Source organism: Octopus bimaculoides, chromosome 24 (genome assembly GCF_046866305.1).
Source record: "Octopus bimaculoides isolate indiv1 chromosome 24, ASM4686630v1, whole genome shotgun sequence".
NCBI classification, from domain to species: Eukaryota; Metazoa; Mollusca; class Cephalopoda; order Octopoda; family Octopodidae; genus Octopus; species Octopus bimaculoides.
The window spans coordinates 26,990,379-27,008,671 of NC_142951.1; the positions used below are offsets into that span (position 1 = coordinate 26,990,379).

The following is an 18,293-nucleotide window of genomic DNA, read 5'->3' on the forward strand; positions in this document are numbered from 1 at the left end:
ATCCAGCTGTAGAAACTCTGCCAAATCAGACTGGAGCCTGGTGTTGCCATCCGGTTTCACCAGTCCTCAGTCAAATCGTCCAACCCATGCTAGCATGGAAAGCGGACGTTAAACGATGATGATGATGATATATATATATATACTAGCAGTATAACCCGGCGCTGCTCGGGATTAAGCTAGGATTATTAAATGATTAAGTCCTTTATTTCAAACCAAAATAAGTAACATCGACATCAGATTTGAGCGAAATCCGTTGAAATTGGTTTGGCTGAAAATGGTTTGCTGGCAATTTGATTGGGAAATCCCATAAGGAATCAGTTTATTGGTTATTTTCACTTATTGACTCTTTTTTTAAATGTTGCATTAGAGATCTGCATAGGAGAAGGTTGATCTGAAGGTTTGCATTGGGGATCTGGATTGGAGTAACTTAGGAAAGCTTACCAACAACCTTAACCAAAAAATAAGGAGCCTGTCCCTTCTATGTTAACTCTAACCCTAACCCTAACTCTGACCCTAAAACCGTAACCCTAACCCTAATCGTAACACCCTAGTGGAAATCGTGCGGGTGTTAATTTGAAAAATTACCAAACCCTTTTTGTGGTTCGAAAAACGGGTTGGGGGGGGGGGGGGTGACTGACAAATTGTTACATACGTTTTTGTTTCATAGTTGTGAAATATAAACAAAACTCTTTCGCTCCCAAAGTAGTATATGTGCGTATGTGTGAGAGTGAGAGGGGGGGGGAAAGAAAGATGAACGATTTAAAATAAATAAATGATTTAAAATAAATATATTTGAATTGTTGTGTGAGAAAGTATATATAATCTTATTATAGAATATAGTGTCTTTCAAAAACATCTTATATTTGAAACTATATCTCATGTTTAAGAAAAAAAATGCATTTTACTCTGTCTTCCTTAGCTACATTTTCTTTCCTAATACGCTTTGTCTCCCTCTTCCACTTGTTCGTTCCTTTTTTTTTTTTTTTGTTAGACGCTGTCTTGGTGAGAGAAATTTTTTTTCCTTATCCGCTTTGTCTCCCTCTTCCACTTTTTAATTTTTTTTTTTTTAGACGCTTGCCAAACACTCTGTTTCTCCCCTTGTCACAAACACTATTTCTTTCTTTCTCTCTCTCTCTCTCCTTCACGCGCGTACGCACAGATTTGACTTCGCCATGTCAACAAACTTCAAAATTGGTAAAAGTTTATCGATTTTTACTGCTATACGCGGGTGCCTGTCAGAAAAAGTTGACAAAAACACAGCTAGGGTCATGAACAATGTCCTCCTAAAATTGGAGCGACATGCGTGCTAATTTGTGGACGTGCATAACACACATCACGTACACACACACACAAACATCTTGTGTCTTATATATATATATATATATATATATATATATATATATATATATATATACATACACACACACACACACACACACATACAATACTGTACTTCACACATAAGTATCATACACTTTGTCCTTCACTCTGAGAAGCCTTTATTTTCCAGCAAAGGCACCAGCTTCTTGGACATTTTCGAACCTGTTCTTATTCTGGCTACTACACTTCCCAAATTTCTCCCTCACCGCTAATTAGGTCACCCAAGATATCTTCTACAGAGCCATCTATGTATTTGATGGCCCCCATTTCCAGTGTGCACTTTGCTTGCTGCCCATGTGCATCTACTGCGTATAAAGTCTATGATTTCTGTCAGCCTGCCTCTGAACTCACTAAATCCCCTAAGTGTCCATACTCCATACTGGAACGCACTGTATGGAACCTTAACTGACCCGGTTTCTGCATATTGAGCGTGGTTATTTCTCCAATGATATCAAGGCCCTGTCTTCTTTCTTATTTACTAAAACCTAAGTTTTTGTTAAGCTTACTTTAACCCTTTAGCATTCCACCCGTTTAATGTTCAAACTGAACAGATCAGGCCTCTCATACCTACCCTACAATGTCATTCTAAAAACAATCACATCATCGAAATCTGACAGCTACAAAATAATGCAGGATTAATATAAAATAATGAGAATAAATAAGCATTTCATTTGACAGAATAATCCCAAGTGCTAAAGGGTTAAGTCTTTTAATTAATTATAGGTTTTGCTTCAATGTCTGGAATTCTGGGTCCAGATCTTCTACAGGCTCTACTATAAGAAGTAGTATATCTTTTCAGGGTTGACAAAATGAACCAGCCAGAGCAGCTGATTGGTGGAATTATTAGAGAATCGGAAGAGATGCTTTGCACTATTTCGTCCAGCTGTTTGCACTCGGGGTTCAAATAGCACCACTTATCACCAGCCTCCTTGAAGCAAGCAAACAAGATATAGCTCATAGTAATAGGCCTCAAATCTCAAATGTAACATCCTGCTCTCACGAATAATACAGTAACTAGATCCTGCACACCAGATAAACATCACAACAGAAGAAAAACAATCAGTGTTTTGCTAAATATTTACAAAGAAAGTGCATTTTGCACCAAAGGCCAATATGAGAGTTTCTCTCTTGGTATCTATTGCTATGTGGAGGCGCAATGGCCCAGTGGTTAGGGCAGCAGAATCATGGTCATAGGATCGCAGTTTCGATTCCCAGACCGGGTGTTGTGAATGTTTATTGAGCGAAAACACCAGCTCCACGAGGCTCCGGCAGGGGATGGTGGCGAACCCTGCTGTACTCTTTCACCACAACTTTCTCTCACTCTTACTTCCTATTTCTGTTGTGCCTGTATTTCAAAGGGTCAGCCTTGTCACACTGTGTCACGCTGAATAGCCCCGAGAACTACATTAAGGGTACATGTGTCTGTGGAGTGCTCAGCCACTTGCATGTTAATTTCACGAGCAGGCTGTTCCGTTGATCGGATCAACTGGAACCCTCAACGTCGTAAGCGACGGAGTGCCAACAACAACAATCTATTGCTATATAGCATGTTTTAAAGGAACATCCATGTTAAAGTGGGGATAAATATTACTTCCTAGTAGTAATACAGCCTCTGTTGTTAATATATATTTTTTAACAAGCTCACTAGCTAATTGCAACACCAGCGCCCGTTCTGGCACTGTTATTCTATATATTGCTGGCAGAGAGATGAATCGCTGCTATTTCTAGCAGCTGAGCAGCCATCACTGATGAGCCCAAGGAAGGTCAAAACCACATGATCTGGTGGTCTTGGTGTAAGAGATGGCAGGGATTTATCTCCCTGCCAGTGATATAAACAAGAGCACATTTTGCACTAAAAGCCAATATGAGAGTTTCTCTCTCATGGTGACTACCACAGTATAGTTTGTTCTAACAGGACATCCACATTGAAGTGGACATAAATATTACCTCTCAGTATTAATACTGTCTCTGTTGTTAATATATATTTTGGGGAAAAATTTTCTCCCTCCAATGAAAAGCCTTGCTAAAAAAATGCCAGGATTCTAGTCTCTCCATGTCATAAAAATTTGTCCAAATTTACCACCCTAACTAAAATACTGTGACATACTTAAAGCCTTGCTTTCTATGGTGTTAAGGTAAAATATTATTGAAGTTGGTCAAATATTTATGAAAATATTATCAGAAACATGAAAAAAAAAATACAAGAATAAAACAATAAAACTGTGACTTACAATAAATTTCTTTGCTAACTTCATGAATAAATATATTTAAATTAGTTTCCTGCTGTACAATGGCAAAGTAATCTTTGATGGAATCACAACAATGGTAGGCTTGTCGCAGGCTTTCTGCTACCATTAAGATTAGACTTAGAACAAGTGACAAAACTTCTTTCTAGAAAAATGACAAAATAATAATATAAAATAATATGAGGGAGAAGAAATAGAAAAAAATAGGACAAATAGAAAAGAAACACGTAAACATTAAAAAAAAACAGGAACAAGAGGGTTATGTTCATCATCAGAGAGCTGCACTAGGCTCCAGTCTGTTTTGGCTTGGTTTCTATGGCTGGATGCCTTTCCTAATGCCAACCTTTCCAGAGTGTACTGGGTGCCTTTTACGTGTCACTGGCAAGGTGGGGGGGGCCTTTATGTTATCACTGACACAGATGCCATTCATGCGTCACTGACACTTGCCACAACCACAATTTCACCAAGCTTGTTAATTAGATTTAACAGAAGTCAATAATAAGACTTTGAATATATAAATGGTAAAATCAGCATTAACACATACAATATAATGATCCAAGAAATTTAATTAATATTACAATGATATTTGTAACAAGGAGAGAAAAACTTGTTACATTAGATATAAAATGTCAAGAAAAGCAAGGGAGACAAACCTGAAATTTAAATTAATCAAAATTAATTGAAATTCAAGTGTCTTAATATAATGGTGAGTTTGAACTTTATGCTTATTTTATAACCCTTTAGCATTTAAACTGGTCATATCTAACCAAAATACTCTACCTTGTTTCATGTTCAAACCAGCCAGATCTGGCCTCTCATGCCTCGTCTACAATGTCACTCAAAATCTTGAAGCTACGAAATATTGTATGATTAATTCAAAACAATGTGGTTAATTATTCAACATTTGTCAGAGTGATCCGGGTGCTAAAGGGTTAAACTTCTACAATTAAACAGTCTATGTTAATCATCATCATCATCATCATCGTTTAACGTCCGCTTTCCATGCTGGCATGGGTTGGACGGTTTGACTGGGGACTAGTGAGCCAGATGGCTGCACCAGGCTCCAATCTGATCTGACAATCTTGTCTGTCCTTGTTTGTCCCCTCTGTGCATAGCCCCTTGTGGGCAGTAAAGAAATAAGAAACAGTAAATGCCATTCTAGAAAACTGTGTTTCATGGAGAAAAAAAATTCCACTTACTCTGTAAACTTCAGGGAGATCAGTAACAATTACTTTACGTAATAAATCCTTCAACTCTAGACAAGATTTGTTTATAGACAATCCATAACTGGAACCCCATATGATACTTCGGATCAAACAGAATGAGGTTTTACTCCCTTCTGCTTTCCCATTGTGCTTTGAACTGAAATTGAAAACCAGGGACAGAAATTTAAAAGACTGAAATAAAATTTTAAATATTTTTACATCAGACATGTATTACTGAGAGAGAGAAAGAGATAAAGAGAATATATTTAAGTCAAACAATAGATCAGACATCATCCCTGTTATTACTACATCAACTTTTCCATGCTGATCTGGTTACATCTATCTCAACACATCTCTCGACTTATTATGGTTCTTTGGTTTCATCACATTTCCCCACATCTTCAGTTTTCCCTCTGAATCCTTTCTACTTGCATCATTGACACCTTTTCATCCAACCATCATTCTTCCATGCACACCATCATATGTCCATTCCATACACACTATCACATTCATTCACTATTCATTTTGGTTCTCATTGTGCCTTGTGCCCTTCCTAATGCCACCCACTCCGAGAGTGTAGTGGGTGCTTTTACGCGCCACCAGCACGAGGGCCAGTCAGGCGGTACTGGCAACGGCCACACTCAAATAGTGTTTTTTACATGCCACCTGCACAGAAGCCAGTCCAGTGGCACTGGCAATGACCTCGCTCGAATGTTTCTTTCACGTGCCACCAGCACAAGTACCAGTAAGGCGACACTGGTAACGATCACGCTCAATTGGTGCTATATCCGTCCCACCGGCACAGAAGCCAGAGAGCTGCTCAGGCAATGATCATGCTCGGACGGTGCTGTTAGCGCTCCACAGGCACCAGTCATCAAATTTGGTTCAATTACGATTTCGATTTTGATATAAATATTAAACTGTTTCGCCTGTAGAGATGAGGTTAATTGTCCGTAAGTAACATTAAAGTTGATTACCTTTTCAAGCTGTCGTTGAAGTCCTGTTGAAAGACTGTATCGAGATATTTGAGGAGTAAAAAACTTCCATGTGATGAACAGTTACTGGCATCTGAAAGGGGCAGCTGGAGGGAAGACCTGCAAAAAAATAGAGTTTTCTAGACATATACCGTGTTTTAATGTGTATTAGGAATCCTTTTTTGTGAAACATTAAGTTAAAAAAATATGGGAGTTTCTTATACATGCATAGTATTATAATCCCTTACAAAGCCTTTTTTCCAAATTTTAAGCCCCAAAAATTAAGGGATTCCTTATACAAATTAAAAAAAAACGTAATTATGATGATGACTTTTCTTTTATTCTTTTGTTTCAGTCATTTGACTGTGGCCATGCTGGAGCACCGCCTTTAGTCAAATTGCCCCACAGGACTTATTCTTTGTAAGCCTAGTACTTATTCTATCAGTATCTTTTTGCTGAACTGCTAAGTGATGGGGGAAGTAAACACACCGACATCAGTTGTCAAGCGATGGTGGGGGTGACAGGACAAACACAGACACAAATACACACACATAAATATATACATGTGTAAAAAATCAAAATAAGCAACAGGATATCAAGTAGTGATGCAGTACGACTGTTTCAAGCATTTAAACCAGCCATATCTGGCCAAAATACTCAACCTGTTTTATGTTAGAACTGACCAGATCCAACCTCTCACACCTACCCTATGATGTCATTCTAAAAATATAGGACCACATCACTGTAATATAGGAGCTCCAAGACAATGCCTAATTAATTCAAAACAATGTGATTAAATAGGCATTAAACTGGACAAAGAAATCTGAATGCTAAAGGGTTAACCACCATCAGCCCAGATCAAAGATCAAAAGCATTCCGGCCATGACCATTCCATCATATTCAGGAAATCCACGACCACGTTATCCAATGTACCCTTCTCTAAGAGGATAGGCCATGTGATTGGAGGGAATCTTGATTGCTACTTCTTGCAGGTCAAATAACCATGTGGAAGCTCCCTTGTTGGCTCACGTGGTGATGGCAAAGGTGGTGATAGCGAGGGTGGTGGTGGCGGCAGCAAAGGTGGTGATGGTGTAGAGTACTGGTGGTTGTAGTAGTGATACGTGGATAACGGTGGTTGTAGTACTAGTATGGTGGTGGTGGTGGTGATAGGGATATGCAGATGATCGTGTTGGTCATGGTGGGAGAGGGGTGCAACATAGAACCTTATCGTGAGATTGTGGTTTCACTTACAAAACAGTTTCCTTGACAAACCCCCACTCGTTCTGATAATGTTCCTGTTTCTCTCCTTCCTGCAAAGCCTGCAGATACATGTGGCGCCACGAGACGCCAGGAGGGAATAAACTGAGTTGCTTCATTAACACTTCGTAACACAAATTGTTGAGTAGAGAGCTTCTGTTTCTCTGAAAGATTGAATGGAAAAAAAAATAAATAAATAAATAAATCATCAACAACAACAAGAAAAATATATGAAAAATTCTTTACATACATCCAGTTTGTTATACACTATTGGAGAATGGAATGCCCAAGACAAGCTCATCATCATCATCATCATCGTTTAACGTCCGCTTTCCATGCTAGCATGGGTTGGACGATTTGACTGAGGACTGGTGAAACCGGATGGCAACACCAGGCTCCAATCTGATTTGGCAGAGTTTCTACAGCTGGATGCCCTTCCTAATGCCAACCACTCAGAGAGTGTAGTGGGTGCTTTTACGTGTCACTCGCACGAAGGCCAGTCAGGCGGTACTGAATTATACGAAAGTCCTCCCTTCCTGACAACATCAGAAAGGGTTTCTTCAGAGCAGTCATTGAATCAGTACTTCTCAGCAGCTCATCAGCATAAACACTAAATAAGAGACTTGAAAAGAAGCTTCACAGCAGATACACAAAGATGTTTCATGTAGTTCTCAATCCATTTTGGCAGCAACACCCTACAAAGCAGAAACTGTTAGGCAGTCTTCCAGCCATCAACTTGGTCTTCTTTACTCCCAAGCCGACACCCGGAAGGTGAGGCAGTCCTCTCAACCTATTGTGGGTGCCACTGGATGATACACTCTGGTGATGATGTTGTTCCATGCTTTCTGATCCATGATGCTGGCTTTAGCATGCTTGAGGTTGAGATGCTGTGACTTCAGGTCTTCTTCAATTTGTGTGTGTGTATGTGGGTGTGCATATGTATGGGGGTGTGTAAGACTGGATTTATCAAAGATTTAATCATTTGCTAGAAAATTAAGATTATAAAAGTAGGGATACAAAGTAGCCATAAAAGATCAGAGAGAGGCAAGAAGGGAGAAAGGGAATATACATACCAACAATATGTCTTTCATAAGATAATAACAAATTTCAGGAGGTAGATAGGAACCAGCTGAGACAAAATCTAATGCCATGGACAGCCCTCCATGAATGGCATACTCCTCTTGTAAGCAACAGTTGATCATTTCTACTAAGGAACGGTGCATAACCATAGGCGGTACTGTGTCTGTAATCTAGCAAAACAAACAAAAAAGTTAGACATTCAAATGAACCCATAACCAACACCCAAAACACTGCATAATCTAGAAATTCAACAACAGCAACTGTTTTCAAACAAAACTTTCCTTTTTTTATTTGAATAACAAATTTTAAGAAGTAGAGTTGATTATGTTGATCAAGCCCTTCGTATCCTCTCCTACACTCACCTTCTTGTACCATGAGTGTTTGTTCTGATGCTCTATCAACACCTTCTTTTATCTCCTTTCTCATATGCTCCCGTGGAGGTGGAAAGGCCCAGTGGTTATGACAACGGACTCGCAGTCGTAGGCTCGCATTTTCGATTCCCAGACCGGGCGTTGTGAGTGTTTATTGAGTGAAAAACACCTAAAGCTCCACGAGGCTCCGGCAGGTGGATGGTGGCGAACCCTGCTGTACTCTTTCACCACAACTTTCTCTCACTCTTACTTCCTGTTTCTGTTGTGCCTGTAATTCAAAGGGTCAGCCTTGTCACACTGTGTCACGCTGAATATCCCCAAGAACTACGTTCAGGGTACACATGTCTGTGGAGTGCTCAGCCACTTGCACGTTAATTTCACGAGCAGGCTGTTCCGTTGATCGGATCAACTGGAACCCTCGACGTCGTAAGCGACGGAGTGCCAACAACAACATAGGCTCCCACCTACCACTATATATAATACAGAGTGGCCATGTATTTCCTCCATGGTAAAACACCTGTGCTTGTCTCTATATCTTCCTTTATCCTTTCAACATCCAGTATAAAGCTGCCCTCCCCATGTAGTAGTGGAAGTTTTATATCTTTTTCCTCTTTCCCTGTTCTTTTTCTGTTTTGCAATTTACTTGGGGCAACTTCAGTAGTGACATTATCACACACACACACACAAAAGAAAAAAAAGCCTCTAGCACACACTCCAAAGTGGCTGGCATTAGTAAGGCTTCAAGCTGTAGAAACCATGCCAAAGCTGACATTGGAGCTCAGCATGGTCTTGCAGCATGCTGGTTTATTTCAAACAGATTTAGTAGACATAAACTGAAAGAAGCCACACACACATGCTGTGTTTGTGTTTGTGTTTGTGTGTGTGTGTGTGTGTGTGTGTGTGTGCACGTGTGCGCATGGATAAGTGTGTGCATGGATAAGTGTATGCAAGTTTCTGTAAATGATTTCATCTTCGCAAGTTTCTGTAAATGATTTCGTCTACACGTGTGTTTTGGTAGCTGGTTTGTAAACAATGGCTTTGCTAATGTTGTCATTCGCTTGCCCTCCAGCATGAAAGTATAATCAGGCTTCTAGATGTTGTTGCACGGTCATTTTTCGTGTCCCTTACTTTTCAGTTCTCCACCATAAACATGACTAGGTTGTTTGTTTGTTGTTTGATAGACTGGGAGGTTATTACATCATTTAGAAACAGGTGGGGGTGGTGAGGAGGCAACAGAAGGGCCACAAACTATTGGAAACTCTGCTCCAACATATGCTCACTTGGCAGATGCAGGTATGGAAAAATAGATGTTAAAATGGTGATCATCATCATCATATACACACACACACACATATTTATGAATATATGTATGTATATGTATACATGTATGTGTGTATATATATATATGCATATATGTAAGTACATATATATACATATATATATATATAAATACATGTATATATATGCATAAAAATATACATATATAAGTACATATATACTCTTTTACTTGTTTCAGTCATTTGACTGTGGCCATGCTGGAGCACTGCCTTTAGTAGAGCAAATCGACCCCAGGACTTATTCTTTGGAAGCCTAGTACTTATTCTATCAGTCTCTTTTGCTGAACCGCTAGGTTACAGGGACGTAAACACACCAGCATCGGTTGTCGAGCGATGTTGGGGGGGGACAAACACAGACACACAAACACACATATATATATATATATATATATACGACGGGCTTCTTTCAGTTTCCGTCTACCAAATCCACTCACAAGGCTTTGGTCGACCCGAGGCTATAGTAGAAGACACTTGCCCAAAATGCCACGCAGTGGGACTGAACCCGGAACCATGTGGTTGGTAAGCAAGCTACTTACCACACGGCCACTCCTACGCCTATATATATATATACATATATAAGTACATACATATATATATATAAGTACAGCCATCACTAGAGTGATGGAGGGTGCTAGTAAGCACCAGTATTGCTAGAAATATGAGCCAAAGCAACTTGTAGCTATGTGAGAGAGCACTTTTTTTTAACACTCTCTTGTCAGCCGTTAGGAAAGTGCTCTTCCCCCCCCCCCCTCACCCCCATCATCCTTTAACCAACCAACACTTCACTTTAAGCGAGCTGTTGAGATATTAAAACATGATGGGAGTGGAGCAGCAGGAACAGGTTTACTGTTGCAAAGAGGTTTATAGCCACCCCACATTTTACGTGTGTGGGTGGAGGAGACGAGAGTGGGGCTCAAAAGATAGATGAATTGTGTGATGAAGTGCTAGGATTTGATGGACCAAAGACTTACTCTGTCTTTTATCCTGTTTTAGTCATTAGACTGCGGCCATGCTGGGGCACCACCTTTAGTCATACGAATCGATCCCTGTAGTTATTTCCCTTTTAAGCCTGGTACTTATGCTATAGGTCTCCTTTGGGTGAACTGCCAAGTTTTAGGAACACAAACACACCAACACCGGTTGTCAAGCAGTGGTGGTGGTGGTGGTGTTGGTGGTGGTGGGGAACAAACAGAGACACAAAGACAAACAAACAAACAAACACATATACACACACACACACACACACACGACAGGCTTCTTTCAGTTTCCATCTACCAAATCCATCATTCATTCACAAGGCTTTGGTCAGCCTGAGGCTATAGCAAAAGATACTTGCCTAAGGTGCTGCATACAGTGGGAGCTATCCAAGAACCACGTGGTGTGGAAGCAAGCTTCTGACCACATGCCTGGTCCCTCGACTGGGTTCACATTTGAAAGGCTCTCTTTACTCCCATGCATTCTCCAAATTTAGTAGCCTTTCATTGTAGCACTTCAGAATCGCTAAGTGCAAGTGTATACCATTATCCATTCATAAACACTCCTTTTCCACAACATCTTGATTTTTCTCAGACAGGCTGCATTGCAATCCGGAACACTCCGCGAATTTAGTCCTTGCATTGCATAACACTGACAAACCTCTTCCTTTCCACTTCTCCCGTTGCTAAATTAATCTGCTGCCTTGCTTCTTTTCGAGCTACCTGATAGAATTCTCCGCTTCTCCTATTTTTACAAGCCTGCTTCTTTGCTTTTGTAGCTCTGTCTACTATTGTTCCACTACCATGATCACCTTCAGTCTGGTTAGAACTGGCATCAGCCAGATTTGACCTACTAAGACTTGCAACTTGGAGAGGAACTTTCTAGATGCAGAAACTTATGGTTAGCTACGACTAAAGGGGAAAAGGAAGGGGTGTGTGTGTTTGTGTGTGTGTGTGTGTGTGAGAGAGAGAGAGGCGCTCTATGATATTTATTTAAATTGCAGAAGACCTTGACTTTCAAATTCACTAGGGCCAATTCCAAATAAGGCAGAGCTTAACTACAGTGCCAACTATGACCATCCTGCCTCATATTCAAATGTAGAATACATTCTCCAATGTAAATTGAGGTGAATTTGACTGCTACTTCTAGCAAGCCTGGAGACAATACTAAGTCTGCCCTGGCTTAGCCACCAATTACAATGTTTACTGAGAAGGTAAAAGTACAGTTTTAATAATTTTTCAAAGTTAATTACTACTGAATGAGAGAGCAATTCAGACAAATAAAAAAATATTTAACCACTGGATCAGTTATAAGATTGGTAGCTTCAATACCCATTAGTAACACCAAAGTATGACACAGCACTTAAATGCCAACTATGACACACAATTGTAACAGATAGTTGTAACATCCAGCTGTAACAATCAAGCTGAAACATCTAACAGTAATACCTGACTATAACAGCCAAGTGTAACAGACAGCAGTAGCACACAGCCATAACAAACATATGTGAAAGCCAGCTGTAACACCAAGGTGTAACAGCCAGTAGTAATGTCAAGCTATGACAACCAACTGTAACACCAAGGTGTAACAGCCAGTAGCATTGTCAAGCTATAACAACCAACTGTAACACCAAAGTGTAACAGCCAGTAGTAACATCAAGCTATGACAACCAACTATAACACCAATCTGTGACAACCAACTGTAACACCAAGGTGTAACAGCCAGCTGTAACACCAAACTGTGACAATTCATAAATAGAGAAATAACAGCTAAAATCAGTTAAAAACTAAAGTGACACTTTCAGTTTACTTACTTTTGGCTGTTGTTGTTGTTGCTCATTAACACAATCTCCTCCTCCTCCTCCTCCTCCACCACCTCCTATAGACTTGTACAAAGTTTCCCAGCTGTTGGATTGTTGAGAAAGCTGCCAAAGAGAGAGAGAGAGAGAGAAAGAGAGCAGATGAAATACACATACATTCATATATATGTACATTAGCCTTCGGCCCAGCAATGACACTTCATGCATTGAGTACATATGAAATTTTATTAAACTTGACCAATATTTTTCAAGCAATGAACAATTTTCATCAAAACAATGATATAATTTGTTGAATTGGAACTTATTACAAAGCTGCATGATAAACAGCATTTTTTGTCTTTCCATTTGAGAGTGACCACAATTTTTTTTTTTCGTTTTCCGTTTACCGCCCTCCAGACCCCACAAAAAACACATTGCATACAGCAATAGCCTACAACAGAATGAAAAGTGCCACCCCTTTCAAAGTGCCACTTGTGGTGGACCGCTCCTACCCCCAGCTACGCCAGTGGCTGTGTGTCTGTTGGGATGTCTGTTTGTGACCTTCTTCTGAGGCAATTCTGTGATATCTGCTACAACTACGGTTTCACTTGGCTTGATGGATGTTCCTTCTCAAGCACTGTGTATTGCTAAAAGGTCTCAGTCATTTGTCATTGCCTCTGTGAAAAAAATAACTTAAAATCGAACTGCACTCTTTGAAATTTGCACCGAAAATAAGTACAAGGCAAAATTACTACCTGCTTTTATAGCAAGTTGATGCAGATAGTTTATGCTGTTCACCTGTGACTTTTAATTCATTCAATTGAAAAAAACTGCATTATTTATGGGATGACCCAAGCCAATATTTCTGACATGCTGTGAAATCCTAGTGTCTAAGACTCTGTACACTAAGTCATTCAAACTGTTCCCAGCAGTCAACCAATTGTGTTGTAATTAATTATCACAAGAAACATCAGTTGAAACCTACCCGAAGGTACTTCTGACTTGCCAATGCCGATTCAATGGTGAAATTGAGAGGTACTTTACGCTTCAGACCAACACTGATTTTTCGCTTCAATCCTTTACACTGTATATAGTTGGAAGTATCTGGCAGAGAATCCTGCAAAAAATAACACCAAAAATACAATAATTACCAGAATATTTACTGTTGGCCTTAGGAAGTATGGTTACCACTACAAAGCAAGCAGACATACATGGACAAAGAGGGCCAGGGTTGTAACGGCTTGGATAATCTGAAAAACATACACATGCATATGCATGTACACAAATGTAACAGACAGCTGTGACATTCAGCCATGACAACCAATCATGCCGCCAATCTTTAACATTTAACAGTAACACCTGACTATAGCAAACAGCAATGACACTTAATTACGACAGTTAACGACAATGTGTGCATGCACATACACACACACACATATATATATATATTAGCAGGGCTATGGTGGTTTTGATAACCTGTGGAACACAAGGACAGACAGCAGGATCAGAAATGTAATAATGGCTTAGACAATATAAGGACCACAAACATACTTACATACACAATATCAGGGTCAGAGTTATAATGGTCTATGCAAAATAAACTTACATAGGTGCAGGCGTGGCTGTGTGACAAGCAGTTTGCTTCTCAACCACATGGTTCTGGGTTCAGTCTCACTGCATGGCACCTTGGGCAAGTGTCTTCTACTACAGGCTTGGGCTGATCAAAGCCTTGTGAGTGGTTTTGGTGGACGTAAACTGAAAGAAGCTCCTTATATATATATATAATTTGTTTCAGTCACTTGAATGCAGCCATGCTGGAGCACCACCTTTAGTCGAACAAATCAATCCCAGGACTTATTCTATGTAAGCCTAGTACTTTATTCTATCAGTCTCTTTTGCTGAGCTACTAAGTTACAGGGATGTAAACACACCTGCATCGGTTATCAAGCGATGGTGAGGGGAAAACACAAACATATACACAGATATATATATATATATATATATATATATATATATATATACACACACACATACACGATGGGCTTCTTTCAGTTTCCATCTACCAAATCCACTCACGAGGATTTGGTCGGCCTGAGGCTATAGTAGCAGACACTTGCCCAGGGACTGAACCCGAAACCATGTGGTTGGTGAGCAAGCTACTTAGCACACAGCCACATATATCTATAAGTGCATGCCGTTGTGCTTGTCCCCCTGCACCCACCACCACCGATAAGCAACTGATGATGGTATGTTTATGTCTGCATGACATAGTGGTTCGGCAAAAGGGCCTGCTAGAATAAGTACTGGGCTCGATTTCTTCAGTGCCCCAGCATGGGAGCAGTCTAATGACAGAAAGAAGTAAAAGACTATGTACACACACACACACACAATTCCTAAACGGTAACATGCTAAGAGAAACAAACTGCACAGTGCATCATGTGGCATGGTATCATATAGCTTTGGCTATGTAGTGTGAGACGTAGTATAGAGTGGTGTGATGTGGTATAGCGATAGCGTGGTGAGGTACTTACATCGATGAGATAGTCCCTAATATAGGTGACATGCAAGCAGTTGATGCTCGTTTTGCGTAGTGGTTTCACATGGTCCCAATGGCGAGAATCGACAAAGACATAATTCACTCTATCAGCGACATCACCTGAGTTCTTGATAGGCAGCTTTATCATATACAATGTGGCTCCACCATATGACAAGATCCTGAAACACAAATAATGCGGAGATAAGTGCAAATACACAAGTAAATATACATGGGAAACAAATCCTTAAATTCTTTAACTTGTTTCAGTTGTTTGACTGCGGCCATGCTGGAGCATCGCCTTAGGGTGTTTTAGTCGAACAGGACAACCCCCAGGACTTATTCTTTGTTGGCTTAATACTTATTCTATCGATTTTTCTCTTGCCAAACTGCTGTTACGGGGATGTAAGCACACCAACATCAGTTGTCAAGCAATGGAGGGGGAGACAAACACAGACACAAATACACACACATAAATATATATATATATATATATATATATATATATATAATACTACAAATAATATGTGAGTATATGCATATATACGTACATGTATGTACATACATACATCTACATGTATATATAGATGCATATCTGGGTACAGGACATCACAAAAAAACATGGACAAAATGAAAAACAGAACATAAACAGAGCACAGAAAACACACTGGCCACATAGAGAACATTTCCTTCATCAGCTGCCACCATACTAAACTAAGCGTTTCAAAGAGTTAGGGTATATATATATATGTACATACATACATACATACATACATACACACACAACAGGTTTCTTTCAGTTTCTGCCTATTCACTCACAAGGTTTTGGTAGGCCTGACACTTCAGTAGAAGACACTTGCCCAAGGTACCACACAGTGGGACTGAACCCAGAACCATGTGGTTGTGAAGCAAGCTGTTTCATTAAGAAAAGCAATAATTAATGAAAATGAATTCAAATTTAATTTAATACAATGCTTCACCCAAATTGTCAGGAATACCATTGGCTATGCTAGCCATAAACCATTGCTGCATTAAATATAAGATGTGTTGGTGAAGACAGAACACAATTGTGTATTCAATGAAACATGTGTAAAAGAACAACTGTTCCTTGCACACAAACTTATATTCTTAATACTGTATCTTCAACACATTTATACACACACATACATGTACAACGGGCTTCTTTCAGTTTCTGACTATCAAATTCACTCACAAGACATAGGCAAGGCTGTGTGGTAAGAAGTTTGTTTTCCAACCACATAGCTCCAGGTTCAATCCCACTGTATACAACACCTTGGACAACTGTCTTCTACTACAGCAGTGATTCCCAAACATTTTTGGATTGCCGTGATGGAGAAGATGGAGAAGATTGCCAAGATGTTGTGATGGAGAAAAACACAAGAGTATTATTATCACAGAAGATTGTGGCGAGATTCCAACCCGGGCCTACGGCAAGTAAACCACGTCATATTGGCCTTTCAATAGCTTAATAGTGACAGGGGTCACATACTCCTGCTGTAGATTGCATTTCCTCATTAGCAGAGACAGGGTCACCTTTGGTGAAGCAGAAATTGTGTGGATCCAAGGAATCCATTTGCTGAAGTTTGCATCCACCGCTTACCAAAATCCTGCAATTCAAAGCTGGAAATTTTTGTCACTGAGGCTTCCTCTTCTAGGTATGTTTGGTTCGGGACTGTTTATCTTTTTATTTTCATATTCACAGCTAACCTTCATATCTGAAAACCTTTCCCCTATCCACCACCAGGGGACCCAGTGATTGGAAGTTTTCTCTCCACAACAGGGCTGCCAGAAGATGGTTTGGCTCAGTCTTCCCCACTGACGAAAGATTTTCTGTAGGGGTTTACCAAGGCTATATACCAGAAGGCGCATAGCTCAGTGGTTAGAGCGTCAGGCTCACGATCATGAGGTAATGAATTTGATTCCAGGACCAAGCTGTGTGTTGTGTTCTTGAGCAAGACACTTCATTTCATGTTGTTCCAGTTCAGTCAGCTGTAGAAATGAGTTGCAACATCACTGGTGCCAAGCTGTATCAGCCTTTGCCTTTCCCTTGGATAACATCGGTGGCATGGAGAGTGGAGGCTGGTGTGCATGGGCAACTGCTGGTCTTTCATAAACAACCTTGGCCAGACTTGTACTTTGGAGGGGTGAACTTTCTAGATACAATCCCATGGTCATTTATGACCAAAGGGGGCCTTTACTCTTTTTTTACCCATAGCAGAAGGCATCAGCTTAAGATGTTACAAGGTGGGACTGAACACAAAAACAACAGGGTTGCAAAGCAAACTCGTCGGTCACACAGCTGTGTCTCCACCTATACGTGCCATAATTGATAAAACAAAAATGTTGAGATGGTCATGGAAGGATTACGTTTGATTATACGTCTGCTAGACTAGGACTGACCAAGGGCTAAGTAACACCTGGAATAACAAACTTACCTTTGATAAATAATTCTTCTCCGGTTACTTTTAACAAGAACAGCTACCTTCCAGTTGTTGAAAGCAAGTCCTTTGTTCTGCTGAATCAACTTGCGCCACCGAGACGGAGCTTCGCACATGTGCATCTGGTTGGAGTCTCTTGGTTCCGCCTGGTGAGGCCCCCACTCATAGTTATATTCTTGCACCCACATTCCATTTTTGGCACTGTCGTAAATGAAGTCAGGAGTAAGTATCCACACACCTGGAAATACAACCAAATGGAAAAACTGTTCACACCAGAATTGAAACAACAAAGAAGGACAAAAAAAAAAAAAAAAAAAGACAGAAGAATGTAGAGGTTGTTTAACCCCAGGTTGGATCAATGATCTAAGGTGTTCCAGTCATAATAATCCCATATTCTATTAGACACTGTCTACCTAAGACTACATTATCTAATGTATAATAGAGTAGTTAGTGTTGATAGCTGTAGTGGGTGCTTTTTACATGCCACCGGCACAGGAGCCAGTCAGGCTGGCCTGGCATCGACCACGTTTGGATAGTGCTTTTTACATGCCACTTGCACGTTAATTTCATGAGCAGGCTGTTCCGTTGATTGGATCAACTGGAACCCTCGTCGTCGTAACCGACGGAGTGCCAACATGACAGAAAGGATAAACCTACACTAGGAGACTTCTGGAAGAA

The 18,293-nt window shown here is 40.2% G+C and overlaps 1 protein-coding gene across 2 annotated transcripts in view; it reads right to left on the reverse strand.

Moving 5' to 3' along the window:
* The window catches only part of LOC106878844 (uncharacterized), a 76,574-nt gene that overhangs the window by 23,565 nt on the left and 34,716 nt on the right, over positions 1-18,293 (reverse strand). For both annotated transcript variants that reach the window (XM_014928185.3, XM_014928186.3), the window contains exons 4-12: positions 17,613-17,853; positions 15,155-15,338; positions 13,609-13,740; positions 12,639-12,749; positions 8,136-8,312; positions 7,057-7,226; positions 5,809-5,925; positions 4,826-4,988; positions 3,612-3,771 (exon numbers count right to left, since the gene is read on the reverse strand). In XM_014928185.3, the coding sequence (XP_014783671.1) occupies positions 3,612-3,771; positions 4,826-4,988; positions 5,809-5,925; positions 7,057-7,226; positions 8,136-8,312; positions 12,639-12,749; positions 13,609-13,740; positions 15,155-15,338; positions 17,613-17,853 (1,455 nt within the window). The remainder of the gene's footprint in view (positions 1-3,611; positions 3,772-4,825; positions 4,989-5,808; positions 5,926-7,056; positions 7,227-8,135; positions 8,313-12,638; positions 12,750-13,608; positions 13,741-15,154; positions 15,339-17,612; positions 17,854-18,293) is intronic.